The sequence below is a fragment of the Geotrypetes seraphini genome, chromosome 8 (genome assembly GCF_902459505.1).
Source record: "Geotrypetes seraphini chromosome 8, aGeoSer1.1, whole genome shotgun sequence".
Taxonomy (NCBI): domain Eukaryota; kingdom Metazoa; phylum Chordata; class Amphibia; order Gymnophiona; family Dermophiidae; genus Geotrypetes; species Geotrypetes seraphini.
Genome location: NC_047091.1, coordinates 190389320 through 190408796, shown reverse-complemented (window position 1 = coordinate 190408796; position 19477 = coordinate 190389320). Strand labels below are relative to the sequence as shown.

The following is a 19477-nucleotide window of genomic DNA, read 5'->3' as shown; positions in this document are numbered from 1 at the left end:
CCCCCAGGTCAAAGACCAGTGCTCTAAATGAGTCCAGCCTCACCTGCGTACGTTCCAGGTTTATTGGTGTTGTAGTATATGGTAGTGTTTGGTGCTGTGTTTTCCTAAGTAGGTCCTTGTTATGTGGCTCGTGGATGTTGCTGCCATTATGGTACGGTGGAATTGCTCTTCAGGTCCTGGGTGACAATTGTAGTGTTCTGTATTACTTCACGGGATGCCTGTTATTGCCTTTCTCAGTAATAGCTACAGGAGGTATTTTCCTCATCCTGGAGGGTTCACAATTTGAAGTTTTGTACCTGATTTGTCCAAGATTTCAAGAAGCAGCAGTGACATCCCTGGTTCTCAGCCTGTAGCTCCTTTAGGTACAACTAATACAGATAGCACATATTATCTATATTAGCTGTACCTAATCTTTGATAACTCGGTTCCTTACCAAAGGCTGGTGGCCATTTGGCAACCTACCCAAAACACTAAGGTTATGGTTGCTAGTAACCTCAGGATTTTTGGTTATCACTGGAAAATACTGGACTGGCAAGTTAAATACCCCCATATATTCCCAGAATATTGCAAATATTATTTGGTTCAATATGTTGTTTTTCTGTACATTGTTTTGATACATAATTCCCTGGCGTGCATAGAGTGTGCATAAAACAATCGGTAACAGAAGTACCGTCCCGTTTTTTTTAGGATTGATACTCATACAGGGGGAGCAGTATTCTTTTTAAGCTGCACTAAACTTCCGGTATCTGAATTTTATTCAGAGTAGCTATAAACTACATGTGAATAAGTAGGGAAAGCATGCAGAGTATGGCATTCTTTCCAACTTCCCTGCGAGTGTTTATATATTTTTACTGTATATAGGCTGAAAATGTTTATTTGCAATGCCCTAGGCCAGTGGCAGGAAATTCTGGTCCTCGAGAGCCGGAGCCAGGTCAGGTTTCAGGATCTCCACAATAAATATGCACGAGATAGATTTGCATCTCAAGGAGGCAGTGCATGCAAATCCATCTCATACATATTCATGGTGGATATCCTGAAAACCTGACCTGGCTCCGGCTCTCGAGGACCGGAATTTCCTACCTCTGCCCTAGGCTCATGAAATTGCATAAAATCATGTTTCTGCTTTGAGCGGGGTGATGTAGGGAAGAAAATTAAGACTGCGGGGAAGGGAAGGGGACAGGGATGAAAAATGCACTTCAGTTAGGCTTAGCAGACGGATTTCCCCGGACATGTTCTTCTTTTGAGGACAAGTCCAGGAGTCCGGACGGCTTTTCAAAACCTGGCACTTTATACAGGTTTTGAAAAACCTCCTAAATTCGCATCGGGCAGGGAGGAAGTCCACGCATGTGCGGACTTTCTCCCTGCCCGACAAGAGCAGGCAGCGGGAGGCGGGACTGGGGGTGGGACTGGGGGCGGGTCTAGGGGGTCCAGATTTTCTGATTGAAAAATTTGGCAACTCTAAGTTCACTGCAGGGATGGTGAGCGGACAGGGATGAATCTTTGTCTCTGGCTCACAAGCCCCATCTAAAGTCGAGAATTGTACATCTTTTCCTCTGACCTTGTGATTCGTCGGGCTTCCAGATGGCTTGGGGAATCTCTTCTTCGTTTTCTCATGGGGGAATACGACCTCCGTCTCCTCCTGTTTCTTTCCTTGGGAGACCTCTTTTCACTAGACCCATACCTGGAATCTCTCTCATGGTCCCTAAAAAAATCAGAAAACATCATATTTCTCTCAATGAATTTTCTTTCTTAATGCGTTAGAGCAGGGGTGTCAAAGTCCCTCCTTGAGGGCCATAATCCAGTTGGATTTTCAGGATTTCCCCAATGAATATGCATGAGATCTATTAGCATACAATGAAAGCAGTGCATGCAAATAGATCTCATGCATATTCATTGTGGAAATCCTGAAAACCCGACTGGATTGCGGCCCTCGAGGAGGGACTTTGACACCCCTGCGTTAGAGGATTAAACCCCTTTCGCAATTTACTCCCATCACCTGGGATGGGCAGATGAGAGTTCATTCGGAGGTTACTGCCCAAAAGTCAACATTACAAAACCTCGCACATCACCTTTCAAATTATATTATTAACTTTGTCATCATTGACCAATCCTAAAACAGTACTTCAGCATTTTTTATTGTCTTAAACATCTGTGTAATGATAAAATATGTAATAGAAGAGCCCTCATCCCACTTTCTTCTCTCATCTACCTCCAATTCTCCCCAAATCCAAAACATGACGCCTCCCCTCCTTCCTGTCTCGTCAGCTCACAACCTTGGGGTGATCTTTAACCCCTCTCTCTCCTTCTCTGCTCAGATCCAACAGACCGCCAAATCCTGTCGCTTCCTCCGCTATAACATTACCAAAATCCTCTTCTTTCTGAACGACCAAAACTCTTGTCCACGCTCTCATCACTTCACGCTTTAGACTACTGCAACGCACTTCTCTCAGACCTCCCACGTGCCTGTCTCTCGCCTCTTCAATCCGTTCAAAATGCTGCTGCATGACTCATATTTCGTGAGAGCCGCTATTCTCACATTACGCCTCCCCTCAAGTCACTTCATTGGCTCCCTGTCCATTTCTGAATACAATTTAAACTCCTCTTGCTGACCTACAAGTGCATTCGCTCTGAAGCCCCCTGATATCTCTCTTCACTCATCTCCCCCTGTGCTCCCCCACGTGATCTCCGCTCATCGGGCAAGCCCCTCTTATCTGTACTCTTCTCTTCCACTGCCAACTCCAGACTCCGTCCCTTCTTTCTTGCAGTGCCGTATGCCTGGAACAGGTTGGCTGAATGAATACGTCGTGCTTCATCCCTGGTAGAGTTCAAGTCCAAGCTAAAGGCCCACTTTTTTGAAACTGCTTTCAACTCTTAACTCTCCCTCACTGCTGTCAGATACCTAGACCCGCTATAACCTCCCCAACCCTGAAATGTCCTGTCTAAATTAGATTGTAAGCTGTTCTGAGCAGGGACTGTCTATTGTATGTTAAATGTACAGCGCTGCGTACGCCTTTCAGCGCTATAGAAATAATCTACGATCTGAGTCCCATACACAGCAAGATGGATTGGGAGGGGCTGGAGTGGGCATTGACGGCAACTCCAGCAGTGGGGCAAAACTGGACAGGCTTCTACAGTCTCTGTCCCATATGCTTAGGGATACCATATGACTCCAGGAAAAGGTGGATGGATCGAGACATCCAGGTTTTACTTCCTCCTTTTTCTGGAGCCATATGGTAACCCTACATATACGGCAAGATAGATCAGGAGCACTTATGTAATATGGTATTTTATACCATCTTCAAATCATCTTGAGTACAGATTTTGCATATCTTGGAGGGGGGGGGAAGAGAACTGGAGCTTAGCAAGTTTGCTAGTTCAACTTTGCCATGTGACTGTTGGGCAGACTGGATGGACCACCCATGTCTTCAGCTGCCGTCATTCGCTTTGTTACTAGAATGGCATTAGCAGTGGCAGCAGTGGCCATACGGGAATCTATGTACCAGTGTCACTCACAGACCCCAGTACTCTAAAAGGACATCGACAAAGGCGGAAGGGACAGGGCCTGTGTGTTAGTAGCCTTCACACATCCTGATATTCTGCAGGGTTTCCAGTCTAACAGGAGGAGGGGGCAGGGCCTGAGTGTTTCTGTTGGGCCTAGGTCCAGAAAGAGGGAGAGCAGCTTTGTTTCTGTGACCCATTCACTCATTGTGTGGCTCCACTAGGGTCCTGACTCATGGTTTGGGAGACACATTGACCCGTCCTAAACTATTGCTGGGGCACAGTTGTACCATTTAACTTGGCATGTGTAGGTGGTAAATCCAGTTAAGTGGATTTTGGCAGAAAAAGGAATGTTTCACTTTATAATGAAACGACTGGAGCACAAGACTTTACCTAGAATCTTTTGTGCGAAAGAAGAAGCCAACAAGAGAAGAAAGAACTAGAAGAGCAGAAAATAGGGCCCCACTGGACTAGCAGAACATGGGTGTGAGAGGTGGGCCTGTTTGGTCTTTTGGGAAAGAAAAGGGATTGGACATGGGGATTTCTTCCATGGGATGGAGACAGAGGGAGCTACTTCTAAGCTTCCAGGGAGGGTGAATTGGAAGCAGGTCTGTGGTTCTCTGCTTTCAGTGGGGGAGGTGATAGCAGGGGAAATTGGGGAGCAGAAATGTAGGTCCCGGGATGACATTGAACTCCACTGGTTACTGCATAGCAAATTAGCCCTGGCTATTCAATGCAAGAACATGCACATGGTCCAGCACTGAATATTTGGGCCTAGTTTGGCCAATGACGGCTGCTGCCTGAATATAGAGTTACCCACAGACCCGCCCAGTTCTACTCATCCCCGTCCTGTTACGCCCACACCAAGCCTCGCTACTAGTCCTCTCAGCCTGCTTTTCAAAACCCGGGCAAAGTGCTGAGTAATGAAAAGCTGTCCGGGTAAATCCAGCCATCTGGTCACCCAACCTGAATATTAAAACCAATAAATGTCGAGAAAACCCACAGTCACTTAAGTCAAGTGCAGGAAATCATGAGCCAAAAGCTTAAGTTCCTGAGGGAGGGAATATCTCCGATACCTGCTCAGACTATAGCGAGAACAGCTGGGACTGCGCCGAGACCTCGACTCTCTGTTTGCGGGACTCCTTCTGCAGGATCGAGACGAATAGCTGGGAGAGCGGGAGTAAGACCTGCGGAGACAAGGCAGCCAGATGAGCTTTCACTGAAAACTGCAAGGAACGACAAGTGAGAGCTCGAACAAAGCCCAAGGACAGCCCTACGGATCGGAGCCTGCTGGATTATGGAACGCCTGACACCTGGGCAGCGTCTGCAGTGGTGCAAGTGTTAGTGGGACAACACACAACTGTGTCCCACCACATCCACCGTGCTGTAGAAATTAAGCAGCTGCTTGAACAATCCTACCTGGGCAGCTTGTGGTATTTACACGCATCCGACTGGAAATGCCAGGATGCTAAATGTTTACATGTTACACCAGGGCTGCCCAAGTCCGGTCCTTGAGATCTACTGGTAGGCCAGGTTTTCTGGATATCCGCAATGAATATGCATGAGAGAGATTGGCCTGCACTGCCTTTTTGGTATGCAAATCTCTCTCATGCATGTTCATTGTGGATATCCAGAAAACCTGGCCTGCCAGTAGATCTCGAGGACCGGACTTGGGCAGCCCTGGGTTACACCAACATAGGAGAGGGGGTGGGGTGGCTGAAAAGTTCTCGGCCCAACCAAAAGAGAATGATGTGGATATGGCTCAATTAATGATCTGAATTGCGTTTCTGTAAATTAGCAATTAATAAAATTAGGTAACGCTCTTTTCAGCTCCAAGGGCAAAATAACGCTCAGAATTTAGGAAGTTGGTTGGTTGGGCTGAGAACTTTTCTGCACCCCCTCGAATGGATTAAAAGTGAGCCAAGTCCAGGACAATCAAGCCATTGTGACATCACTGATGAGGTTGGCTCTTATTGGTGGAATGAGGCACTATGACGTCACAATCTCAGCTCTGGTCACACTACGTACCAGGGGGTGCTGAAAAGTTCTCGGCCCATCCAAGAAGAGAATGAAGTGGACAAGGTTCAATCGATGATCTGGAACGATGTCAACACAGAGAATTTCATTTCTGCAAATCGGTTTTTAACAAAATACAGCTCCAGGGGCAAAATAACATTTAGAATTTAGGAAGTTGGTTGGTTGGGCTCAGAACTTTTCTGCACCCCCTGGTATACCTACATTAAGAGAAAAGAAAATGACTTAGGTAGTTGGAGTTTGGTATTTAGTATAGGCAGCTGCCTAGTATGAACCCAAATCTGAGTAACCAAATAGTTACTCATTGGGACCATAACTGGGACGGGAATCCTCCTTTTATCCACTCACACAAGAAGGTCTCAAGCAATTTTCCCTGGAGGGCAGCCTCACGACTCCTTTGTTGTGCCTTGATTGTCTCATCGTTGAGGCCTCCTTGGACTCTCTTTTTGGTGTCTTCACACTTTAAATCACCATTTCAATAACTAGGCACTTATCTTTTCTCCCAACGGAGGCCCAACCCGTTTCACTCAGTGCTGGCTTCTTCAGGGGAAGGGCTCTGTTCCCCATTCAAAATATGCCATTATTTGTGATAATTGTCTCAAACATGTCCTGCAATCACCCAGTTTTCATTGCTAGGCCATAAGAGAACGTTAGACAAATCTCTAGGAGCCAGGAAGCAGCTGTAAGTCTTGACGTTGAAATATTGGGGCACACAAGTGTTTTGGAATGTAGATTTCTGACCCTCCCAAACTCTGCCAAACTATGTCCCAACACACCCCCTGGAAATTTATAAATGGTGAGGATTAAGCAGCGTTCTGAAATTCTGCCGTGTAAATATCATGAAGAAGCTTCTAACCAAAGGGCCAAAATTGTTGCCGCTTCCACTCTGCACATAAAAGTGAGGCTGGGGAACAGAGGTTTCATTTATGAATGCATGAATGTACAGTCCAGGGCCAACTTTGCACTTGCTCCCATGGGGATACAAAGGGCCTTCGTCTACAGACGGCACCGAATGGCACCAAACTTGACTTAGGCGCTACTTGGCGTCATAATGCCTAACCACACCTATTCTCCAAACTCATCGGTAAGTGTCACACTGAATTCCAAGTGCAACTTCAATTAACATTAATGTTTTTAAAATTGACTTTTAACGTCGTTTTCAATTAAAATGCTAATTACAGTCAATTAACTAATTTAGAGCTGCAGGCAGAATTCAGCTGGTCGTCTTGAGGTGTCCCCAATTATGATGCCTAACCTAGGCACCTGTATAGAATTTCCCCCAAAATGTGCAGGTTCACACCTCGGATGAGCGCAAATCCCATCTCGAAAATTCCCCGCAACATAATGAAGGGTAAGACGTCCTGGAACGCAAATTTGCCTCTCCCGATTACTTCACAAGCTTATTACTATCATGTCACTGGAATCAGTAAGTCCAGTTCAGGGCCATTACAAATTGCTGCATATACGAAGGAGCAGGATGGCACCACATTGAGAATCTCCCCATGACAATTCCATTCTATGAGTGTCACAGACTCAAAAGCTGTCCTAAATCTGGCTTTGCTGGCACTGAATATCGGGCCATCACCCGGCATTTAAAAAAAAATATTAATAAAAAACTCCCAACCCCCCAACCATGTCCCCTTGTCCTCCCCCTCTTCCCAGCCTGCCGCCCATGATATTCCCCTTGGATAAGGCTACCATATGGCTCCAGGAAAAGAAGGACGGATTGAGCCATCCGGGTTTTACTTTCATTGAAAGTAATGGAAGTAAAATTCAGATGGCTCCATCTGTCCTCCTTAAGAACATAAGAAGTTGCCTCCGCCGAGTCAGACCAGAGGTCCATCTCGCTCAGCGGTCCGCTCCCGCGGCGGCCAATCAGGCCTAATTGCCTGAATAGTGTCCCTGACTAATTCTGTACTGTCTCTAATCCTATCCCTATAACCTACCTCTACTCCTATCTATACCCCTCAATCCCTTGGTCTTCCAGGTACCTGTCTAAACCTTCTTTGAAGCCCTGTAGCGTGCTCCTGCTTATCACATCCTCCGGTAGCGCGTTTCATGTATCCCCCACCCTCTGGGTGAAAAAGAACTTCCTGGCATTTGTTCTAAACCTTTCCCCTTTCAATTTCTCTTCCATTGCTTTCAATTGAAGTAAAACCTGGATGGCTCAATCCATCCTCCTTTTTCTGGAACCATATGGTAACCCCTGGAAGGCCCTCCCCCGTCCCCCACTCTCCATAACTCACCCAAAGTGTAGGTAGCCCCCCTTCTGGGCCTACCTACATACCTAGTGATCCAGCAGGGGCCTTCAGAAGCAGGAGCAAAGCCCCCTCACTCCTGCCTTTTCGTGGTGGCCTTTCAAAATGGCTGCCACCACTTCATGTGGCTTCTTATGTGGGCCCTGATAGAATATCACCAGAGCCCAAATAAGCACCAGCTCTTCCCCCTGACAAGCCCCTGACTTTTCCACTTTCTTGGGGCCGATCAGAACCAATATTCAACGCCACTGCCTGGCTTAGTGCTACGGAATATCAGCATTTAGTCTCTGATCAACAATTTAAGTGGGCCTCTCTGAATATCAGGCCCACTGAGCCTAGGGGCCATGGAATGGACAAAGTGACATTCAGAGCCCTGTTTACTCGCTCTGGATTGCCTCTCGGGATCCCTCCGAAATGTTTAAGCCCCAGAATTTCTCATCCGGTCTTACCTCTTCCCTGACGAGCAACACCTACTGGAGCATCTGGAGGAAGACCTCTGACGCGCAGAGTGAGAGCGGGAGGAGCGGCTGTAGCTGCGCGAGGACCTCCCAGCACTTGTATATGAGATACTCCGAGAGTGTCGATGCTCGGACAGGCCATGGGTTTGGCTGCGGCAGGGGCTGTGTTTCTTCACCTCTACACAGTCAGGATATGGGGACAGGAGCTTTCTAGAAAAAAAAAAGAAAAAGACACTTCCCAAGCTCTTATTCTAACTTATTGAAGGAGAAGATTTTAAACAGGCATTGATTATATTTTTGGCTGTTGGTTAGGCAAGTGGTTTAGCTTTGGGTTTCATTGTTGTATCTTTGGTTCATATATTGCATTTCAAAAAACATTCGATAAAGAACAATTCAGAAAAAGGCAAGATGGCTCAGGGTGTTTGTCACATGCATCAAAGTAGGAGGAAATATTTTTTACTCAGAGAATAGTTAAGCTGTGGAACGTGTTGCCAGAGGATGTGGTAAGAGCGGATAGCATAGCTGGTTTTAAGAAAGGTTTGGACAAGTTCCTGGAGGAAAAGTCCATGATCTGTTATTAAGACATGGGGGGGAAGTCACTGCTTGCCCTGGATCGGTGGCATAGAATGCTGCTACTATTTGGGCTTTGGCCAGGTACTAGTGATCTGGATTGGCCACTGTGAGAACGGGCTACTGGGCTTGATGGACCATTGGTCTGACCCAGTAAGGCTATACTTAAAATGTCCTATGCGTCATATAGAGCTATAGGCCAGAACCTAAAGCAAGACTTATATTTCAGACAAAAGTGGGAACAAAATCAAAATAAATGGTGTTTGTCAGATAAACATGCATGTCAAGTTCTCTGAAGCATGCAAACCTATTTCAGTGGACGCACCTATGATCTTTGATCTGAGCTGTTGGCTTTGACTGGGAAGAGGAACTGGTGAACGAGTTGCCTGAATCCGAACTGCTGTCGCTCTTGACTTTAGGCTTGCTGGATGAGAGGATGTGTCTGGGACTCCCTTTCTCGTCACTGACCTTTGACCTGGAAGAGCCGGGCTGACCGGAAAGAGGGGAGCAAGTGTCGTTCCCCGAGTCATACTCCTGGGGCTCTCCCTTCGCTTGAGTGGCAGCCAGCAGGTCCGTATTGCCTCTGGACTGCGATATCTGCAAGGAGAAAAGGCCGCGTTGTTATACCAAGAATAGCTTTAGCCATCGTGATGAACTCTATACTGTCATAAAAAGAAAAGAAAGTTTCTAAATCCCCCCCCCAAAGAATACAAAGCCCGAAAAAAGGAGAGCAGAGTCCTCTGAGAAAACGCCACAGAAAAGAAACTCCTTCCCCTAGGGCAGCTGGAAGAGATCTAGGATTCATGCAAGATTCATGGCATGCAGGTCCCAAAGTGGGAAGGGGGAGGGGAAACCAAGGACTTCTTCTAAAAAATAAGGCACGCTAACCGTTTGAACGCATGCTAACGTGTCCATAGACTAAGATGGATGTGGAAAAGGAACCCATGGATTTCTAAACATCAAAAGAAAAGGATTTAAAACTTCATCATTGAAATTTTTAACATTTTTCAGCGTCAGAAACCTAACTCCATGCTATAATGGAACTGAGCTCCAGTTCTGGTTCTCTCGCCAACCCACTGAGACAGTCCTGTATTTTTCAACATGCTGCAGCATTTGGCACATACTAGAGAATGACACCGAGACAAATTTGTCACTGTCCCATTCCTTTAAGCTCTGCCTTAAAAGAGCACAAGCCTTGAACACTTATTATTTTAAAGTGTCTGAGGCTTGTGCAGATGAGGGCGGAGCTTAGGCATTGGTGGAATGAGACATTATGACATCACAATTGGAGCTCTAGAATGTTGCCACTTACAATTTGAAAGTGTTTGAGGTTTGTGCGGATGAGGGCGGAGCTTAGGCATTGGTGGAAAGAAGCATTATGACATCACAATCTGAGCTCTAGAATGTGGCTACTTAGGATTTTAAACATAGAAACATAGAAAATGATGTCAGATAAGGGCCATAGCCCTTCAGGTCTGCCCACACTACTTACCCACCCCTAAGTCTACTTTCCTAGAGATCCCACGACTAATGACTGATCTCCTTAGCTTAACCCTCTGAGGGATCACACATGGGCATCCCATTTGCTCTTAAAATCTGGCACGCTGTTGGCCTCGATTACCTGCACCGGGAGCTCATTCCAAGGATCAACCACTCTCTCGGTGAAGAAATACTTCCTGGTGTCGCCATGAAATTTCCCGCCCCTGAGTTTGAGTGGATGCCCTCTTGTGGCCGAGGGTCCCTTGAGAAAGAGAATGTCCTCTTCCATCTCGATACGGCCGGTGATATACTTAAACGTCTCGATCATATCTCCTCTCTCCCTACGTTCTTCGAGAGAGTAGAGTCACAAATTTTTCAGCCTCTCTTCGTACGAGAGATCCTTGAGCCCCGACACCATCCTGGTGGCCATCCGGTGAACCGACTCTATTCTCAGCACATCTTTACGGTAATGTGGCCTCCAGAATTGCACACAATATTCCAAATGAGGTCTCACCATGGTTCTGTACAATGGCAATATGACTTCAGGCTTCCGGCTGACGAAACTTCTGCGGATGCAACCCAACATCTGTCTTGCCTTAGATAAAGCCTTCTCTACTAGATCGGCAGTTTTCATGTCTGCACTGATGATCACTCCCAAGTCTCATTCTGCAGAAATCCTAGCTAAGGTCTCAACATTCAAGGTGTAAGTTCTGCACGGGTTTCTGTTGCCGAGGTGCATGACCTTGCATTTCTTAGTGTTGAAGCCTAGCTGCCAGGTCGAGGACCAATGCTCCAACAAATGCAGATCCTGTGTCCTACTATCGGGCAAATTGCCGTTGCTCACTATATTACATAGTTTGGCATCGTCAGCGAATAATGTTATCTTACCTTGAAGCCCCTGGGTTAGGTCCCCTATGAATATGTTGAAAAGGAGCGGGCCCAAGACTGAACCCTGCGGTACTCCACTGGTCACCTCCAATGTTTTAGAGAGGGTACCGTTAACTACCACCCTCTGAAGTCTATCACTCAGCCAGTCATTGCGCAGTGGAACGACGTTAGCTGTTTTCCAGTCTAAGGGGACTCTCCCTGTACTTAGGGAGAGATTGAAGAGCACTGATAACGGTTCCGCCAGGACATCACGCAGCTCACGCAGCACCCTGGGGTGTAGATTGTCCGGTCCCATGGCTTTGTTCACTTTGAGGCTTGTGCAGATGGCCTAAGGACCGCCACGTGAGCGGACTGCTGGGCACGATGGACCATTTGCTCTGACCCAGCAGTGACAATTCTTATGTTCTTATGACAGAGTTCGCAGGGATGGGGAAGGATGGGAAAAGAACTCATGGGGACGGGACGGGTTAATGAATTCCCGCAGGAACGAGAAAAAATTTGTCCCAGTATCATTCTCTAGTACATATAGTAGGTGCTTGAAAAACCCAGAGACCGGCGCTCAGTGTCACACTGACACGAGGCTCAACTGGCTACACTTCGTTTGGATGAGCACAGATGGGCAGCAAAGGAATCTGTGCCCAGTGAAAAATGCCCCCTTCCCAAGGAAATAACCTCCCCATCCCCCTATAAAGCACTCTCAACAAAAAAACAACCAACTTGAGGTGGGGACGGGTAGGGGAGGAGGTGGAGAAAGACAAAATCAAAAGGAAAGCTGTAGATAGGTAGACAGTCTTGCCCTGCGCTTGCCACTGAATTCTCCTCAGCTCCGTAATGCCCTGTTTGCGGATAGGGATGCACTTACCAATCCAGAACTCCTCCTTAAGTAGGTAAGGTGTAAGAGAAAGGGAAGAGCGGGCATTGTAAGTCCAATCATATAGGTCTCAAGGTACAAGAAAAAAAGCATATTCCCTGCTCTGGGGAGGGACCCGCTCTGCACTAGTCCTGCCCAGGTTTTGTTTGAATCATTTCCAAACCCCCATCCCTCCCCCTAAAACAAAACAACAAACAGAACAGAAGATGATGAGAAGGGTTGCTTGCTGGTGTCGTAGGGTTACCGTATGGCTCCAGAAAAAGGAGGACAGATTGAGACCTTCCGTCGAAGTACAGCCCTATCCGTCCTCCTTTTTCTGGATATATTCAAGTTTTTAATAGTTTTATACCACTCCAGGCTCCAGCAGTCGTTGCCTTAAGCTTGACGTGTGGGTTCATCCCAGGTTCAGATTTTCTATCTCATGGTTTATAATTTCATCTTTTTTTCCCATATTTAAAGTGCATAGTGCAAATCAGTTCAATTACACCATTCATATTCATTTTGTTAGGAAGATTTCATAATAAAAGTACTTAGCTTTTTAGAGTCTTAACCATCGGGATATTTCAAAATGCCAACATCTTTCGCCGTGGCTTTTTCAAGGCGTTATCCCAATATACTTTACCTGCTGACTTAACAGACTACTTTTTCTGGAGCCATATAGTAACCCTAGCTGGTCACTCACATAAGTCAACCTGAAGTGGTTGATCCAGGCCTGGCTTTACCCCATTGCATGCAGGGAAATTCAGGTTCTACACGCTTTGATTCCTTAAAAAGATTCTACTGAGAGACTCCCTCAGCGTATCACTAGATTAGGAGTTCTCAAGTCAGACTCTGGGACTCACTTAGCCAGTCAGATTTTTAGGATACCCAGGGGGACTGCCATAGATGCTGTCTTGGTGGGGGCGCCAGCACCATGCCACACTCACTCCCTCCCTTCCCCCACACTCGTACCTTGTTAAATCTTTGTCAGCGCAATCAACTTCTCCGGCCGGGCTCCCCTTTGAAATCACTACTGGGTCACTGGGTCAGAAAGGGATTTCAGAGGGAAAGCCAATGGCAGAGAAGCCACTTGCGCTGGCGAAGATTTAGAGAAGGCGCCAGTGTGGCATGAGGCAGATGTGCCTATGATAGAGGTGACAGACATGCAAATCTGGATATCTTGAAAACACGACTGGCTGGGGGTTTCCCAGAGCAGCTTTAAGAACCACTGGACTAGGACAATGGTATGTTTTATGAAAGGAAAAAAGGAGCGGAAAACTCAGCGTCCCTCTGGGGGTAATCAGGGGAATTCACAGCACTGCCTGGAGCTCAGGTGGCCAAGGAGGCTGTCCTGAAGGGAGAGGGCCAGGGGGGCGGTCCGCCTCCACACCTACGCCCCCTTCCCCTCCCCCATTAGTTGAAGAACTTGCGGTGGTCAACCTGTTGGTCTCCCGCTGACATTACTTCTGGGTGCTGCACATAGGAAGTGATGTCAGAGGGAGAGCCGACGGGGTCGTGAGGAGCATGTTGACCGCCACGAGCAGGAAGGGGGAGTGTGAGTGCGGCAAGCAGGAAGGAGTGGGGAGGGGCGCCTCTCACCCTCACTACACCTCTGCCTGAAGGCCTTCTCGATGTGGATCAGGTAAGATATCAACGTGGGAAACCTCAGAACTTGAGGGCCGCAACCCAGTTGGGTTTCCATCATGTCCCCTATGACTATGCATGAGATCTATTTGCGTACAAGGGAGGCAGGACCTTCAACTAGATTCCATGCGAGGACCGAGGTTTGGGTTACCAAACATGACCCAAACATGTCCTCTTTTTAGAGGACACGTCCGGGCGTCCGGATGGCTTCTCAAAACTTGGCACTTTCTCAGGGTTTTGAAAAGCTTCCGGCTCGGGACCGTGTCAGGAATGCATCTGCACGTGTGCGGATACGTGTAATGTCATCGCATCACACCTGAGCATGCGCAAATGCCTTCCCGACGTGGCTCTAAGCACAAGAACAGGTTGAGAGGGTGGGGCCTGGGGGGGGGGGGCTTGGGTCCGGGTTTTACAATAGTAAAATCTGGTAACCCTCCCTTGGGAAAATAGACGTCTGCTTTCTCTGTGAGAATTGTTACAACATCCATGAACCAGAGGCAAAAGTTAAAAATGTATTATCAGAAAAGCTGCCTTTATGTTACTGTAATGAAGAGCAGGAGGCAGGCCTGATGTCATTTCTACCTAATATCACACCAGTCCTCCCAGAAGATAAGACAATTGCTCCTTTAATGCGCTTGGACTGTACAAGGAAGCCCCTGCGCTCAGCGTTACCGTAAACTTTATAAGAGCTGAGAACTTTTGTGCTTTGGGAATGAGTCAGCTTCTCTCTATTTGATACCCAGGGTAGATCACTTGTCAAGACCTCCTATCGGTGTTTTGGGCAGGTTAAGAAGTGGCCACCAGGCTTCAGCTCTACTAGCCTTTATTATACTGTTGAGTTGACAAGCATTACTGTATTTATTAAGGGGTCCTTTCACTAAGACGTACTAGCGTGCCTTAAGTACGGCTAAAACACAGAATATGTACCTAATGGCTGAAGAAGCAACCTGAGAACCAGGGAAGCCAAGATTCAAATTCCACTGACCCTCCACTGCCACAGGTGCAAAACTTTACCCTCCTTTTATGAAGCTGTGTTAATGTTTTTTTATCGTTGGCCGCAGCAGTCAAAGTAATTCTATAAGTGTCAGAGCTTTTACCACTATGGCCAGGGATTAAATTGTAAGCCCTCCAAGGACAGGTAAATCCCTCCTGTACCTGAAGGCAGATTGCCTTGAGCTATCGCTGCAAAGTAATAGAAAACACTAGAAATGTCATTCAGGGCCTACAGAGCAATTCTGGCCTACTATAATAGCAATAAGCTATTTTTATGAGTCATACAGTAAGGGGCTACTTAGGAAAAGGCAGCGTCACACTCGAACATCAATATATCTATTGGAAAACTAAACAAGGCAGCTTAGTACAGACAATGCACACAGAAAACAGATAGAGCCTCACCCAGTAACTAGAAATTAAAAAGAGAAATACGTAGAAAAAAATTAAAGCCAGACTCTGCTCTTCATATAATGCAACACCAGAGAAAGAAAACCAGACCCGCACGTCCCCCTGTACTATGCACAACATAAAGGCCCCCTTTTATCAAGCTGTATTAGGGTTTTTTTATCGCTAGCCATTGCGGTAAAAGATCCTATGAGCATCAAAGCTTTGACTGCAGCGACCAGCCGAAAAAACCCCTAAATCTGCTTGATAAAAGGAGGCCAAAGGTAGTAGATATACAGTGCTCCTCCGATCATTCGCGGTTGGCGATTCGTGGTCCCGGTCATTTGCAGTATTTTCCGACCGGGCAGGAGAGAGCAGCCGGAGCACCGGCAAGTGAAGGAAATCACTCACGGTATGCTCCTACCATAGTGCATGTCAAAGCGGCTCCTGATGGGTGAGGCCCGACTTTAGTGCAGGAAGAGGTGGTCGGAGCATACCACGATTGATTTCCTTCATTCGACGGCGCTACGGCTGCTCTCTCCTGCCTCTCCGGCTGCCCTCTCCTGTCTCCCCCGCTAAAAACCATATTTGTGGTTTATCAAGATTCGCAGGGGTTCTTGGAATGGAACCCCTGCGAATATCGGGGGAGTACTGTATTCCAATCATTCCATTACAAATACCAATAAAACAAAAAATGGATATAAGATGATACCATTTATTGGACTAAATACAGTTTTCATTTAGCTTTCAGAAATCAAAGCCTCCTTCCTCAGGTCAGGTCAGTATATTTCGGTTAATCAAAAACATATTAAAATTAGTCCAATAAAAAGCTACCACCTTATTTCCACTTTCTATTTATATGTATTAACATAGCTACCTCACTAGTTTATCCTAAACTTAAAATATATTTTTTTCTATTTTTGTTGTCTGGTTATTTACTTTTACTAATTATGTTGGTTCCAGACTCTGGTTTCTGCTTTCCACATGTCCTCTTAACTCTCTTGCCAGGATTTCCTGTCCATTTCTCATTTTCTCTCCTTTTCCTTTCAGATTTCTTCAATTTATTTTTCTTCCTCTTTATTCAGTTCTCTTTCTTATTATCCAGTCTTCAATTTCTCTCTTTTTCTGTGTCTAACTACAGCTTTCCATCTCTTTCCTTTATCCCAGCTCTCCTATTCCACTTTTTCTCATTTCCTTAGCCTTTTTTTTCACCCTCCTCAATGCAGCATCTGCCTTCTTTCTTCCCCCTCCATCTAGTGTCTGCCCTCTCTCTCCCTTCAGTCCAGCATCTGCTTTCCCCCTCTCTCTCTTTCCCTCCCCATTTTTATCCAGTATCTACCTTTTCTCTCCCTCTTCCATCCAGCATCTGTCCTCTCTCCCTCCTTTCCATCCAGTTTCTACCCTATCTCTCTCTCCTTTGCCAGAGTGTGACTTTAAGTGATGGGAAGTTATTTAAAGGTGTGAGTAGTCAGCCACTCCTTATCCTGGTGATTCTGAATCACTATCATATTCTGAGATTAAAAATATATGATTTATATAAAGACCTATTAAGCCCAGGAACTCCCCTTAAAACAACCTGCCCTTTGAAATGAAAATCGCCTAGCTGGGCTCTTCCTATGCCTTAAAATCATTTTCCTTAATGATCCAAATTTGCTATTCATGGACTATTTATTGCATTCTGATCAGTAGTGGAATGCACCAAAGGGTTTCCAGCTCCTTCCCAGCAAACAGTCCCCAGGAAAGAATCCTCTCTGAATCAGGGCATTGTTTGTGGCCAAAAGCATTATTTAATCAGGATGGAAATAAAAACCTTCACCTCACTGGAAATTTAATTCCCAGCAAGTCTGTAGATTAAGCAGCATCTCGGCATAATAGGTTCAGAAAATGCAATTACGAAGAGGATTGTAATTAAACCTAGCAGGCTCATTGTATTTTAAATGACCCCAGCTAAAGGTTCAGCCATTCGTTTTCCCAGCCATTAGGAGGACTGACATGTAGTTACATGTAGCACTTCTGGGTAGTAGATAAGAGAGATATTTATTGTGTAAAAGAGTCCTTCTGATAATAGATCTTGCAAAGTCCCATTCTGTAACTCTCCTAGGAAATGAATGAGGGACTCTCATGTATGATGGAATCACGGCCCTTATATTCGCTCTTGTATGCTGCAGAAATTTCTAGATATGTTAAATGCTTAGGCAGGCCTTCTAAGAATAAAACTATTCTAAATCAAGTTTGGTATTCAAAGTCAACAGAAAAACAGGGAAAATAATTTCAAGGCTTCCTATGGTCTCCTGGCTTTCATCAGTGGTTTCCAACCTGTGGTCTACAATCCCACAGGGGTCCGTGAGGACACGGAAAAAGGAAAATAGAACAGTATAGCTTCTTAGGAGCAGATTTAAAAAGAGGCTGATGGGATGAGAGAGAAAGTGATAGAAAAGTTGCTGAGGAGAGAATGACGGGGGTCTGGCTGGGACAGATTACTCATGGGGGTTGGCTGATAGGGGATATGACAGCGACTGATGGAGATTTGTCAGATAGGGAGAGACAAAGACAGATGTGGGGGAAGAGAGAGAAGGACTAGCTACAGAGGATGGGAAACACCAAGAGGACTGACTGGAGAAGAGAGGAATAAAAATAGACTGGTAGAAGGAGAAAAGCTGGGCTACAGAGACGGAACACACTAAGGGAGAGAGAGAGGGACTTGGGAGATGGCTGAGGGGGAGAGATGATGATGGAGAAAGAGTAGGGAAGAGGAGTAGAACGGGTACAAGTGGATCAATTTTTCACTCCATCAAACATTACAAAGACTAGGGGACACTCAATGAAGTTACAGGGAAATACTTTTAAAACCAATAGGAGGAAAAATTTTCACTCAGAGAATAGTTCAGCTCTGGAACGCATTGCCAGAGGATGTGGTAAAAGCAGATAGCGTAGCTGGTTTTAAGAAAGGTTTGGCAAGTTCCTGGAGGAAAAATCCATAGTCTGTTATTGAGATGGTGGAGCAAATATCAATTAAGCAACCCCCCCAAAAAAAAAAAAAAAGATCTGGATGTCATTGTAGACACTATGCTGAAATCTTCTCCCAGTGTGTGGCAGTGACCAATAAAGCAAACAGGATGCTAGGAATTATTAGGAAAGGGATGGAAAATAAGACCAAGCAAACTATAATGTCTTTGTATCGCTCCTTGAGCATTTCGTTCAATTCTAGTCATTGTATGTCAAAAAAGATATAACGGAATTAGAAAAAGTTTAAAGAAAAGCAACCAAAATGATAATGGGGATGGAACTCCTTTTATAAAAGAAAGGAATAAAAAGGTTAGGACTCTTCAGCTTGGAAAAAAATGGTTGAGGTCTACAAAATCCTTTACTCTTTCATAAATATTAGGGGACTCAATGAAGTTACATGGAAAAACTTTTAAAAACAAATGGAAAAATTTTTTTTCATTCAAAGAATAGTTAAGTACTGGAACTTGTTGCCAGAGGAAGTGGTACGATTGGTTAATGTAGCTAGTTTTAAAAAAAGTTTGGACAAGTTCCTGGAGGAAAAGTCCATAGTCTGCTATTGAGACAGACAGGGGGAAGCCAATGCTTGCCCTGGATCAATAGAATGGAATGTTGCTACTATTTGGGTTTCTGCCAGGTACTTATGACTTAGATTGGCCACTATAGAAATAGGAGAGTGGGCTAGATCGACCACTGGTCCGACCCAGGATGGATATTCTAGAAAAAAAAAAGTTGGTGGTCAAGCCTGTATACTAACCAACAACCTGGTAAAGATATGGACAATTTCACCTATGTTGGCAACTATAATCCAGTGATGGTTGTATCAAGACTGATGCAAAAAAACCAAGGAGACAGACACCTCTGCACAAACAAAATCCAATAGACAAGAGCAGGTAACCAGAAGTGCAGTCATAGGACTCGACACGCAATGTGTTTCGGCTACAATGTCTGCATCAGAAGTCCATACATATCCTGATAAAAACAAACCAATTAAGAAAATCAACTCCATAAGGATAAAGGCGTAGAAGGAACAGAAGACGTTGTAGCCGAAACACGTTGTGCGTTGAGTCCTATGACCGATTGATTGACTCATTAAATTGAATTGCACTTCTGGTTGCTGTTAAAGTTTGAAGACTTGTATCAAGACTGATGCCACTTATCGTCTAGGCATCAGTATTTCAGAGGATGTGTTTAATATGGGCAACAACAGCAAACAAAAACTCTGAGAAAAATTAAGTCCTGTGAAATATGGAAAATTGCTGCAAAGATAGAACAAAAGCTAAGAATATTCCACTAATATCAACGGTGAAGACTCTCCGATGTTACCTGTCATGACCAATATTACCACCAAGGAGATCCTGAGAAGAAATGACTGATGATCGATTTTTCACTCCGTCAAAAATTACAAAGTCTAGGGG

General features: G+C 45.5%; 1 protein-coding gene across 1 annotated transcript in view; it reads right to left on the bottom strand.

Annotated features, from left to right (window-relative positions):
• The window catches only part of SRRM4 (serine/arginine repetitive matrix 4), a 153619-nt gene that overhangs the window by 2164 nt on the left and 131978 nt on the right, over positions 1 to 19477 (bottom strand). Inside the window, exons 9-12 of the mRNA XM_033956018.1 lie at positions 9144 to 9415; positions 8240 to 8458; positions 4575 to 4685; positions 1559 to 1702 (exon numbers count right to left, since the gene is read on the bottom strand). Coding sequence (XP_033811909.1) covers positions 1559 to 1702; positions 4575 to 4685; positions 8240 to 8458; positions 9144 to 9415 — 746 coding nt within the window. The remainder of the gene's footprint in view (positions 1 to 1558; positions 1703 to 4574; positions 4686 to 8239; positions 8459 to 9143; positions 9416 to 19477) is intronic.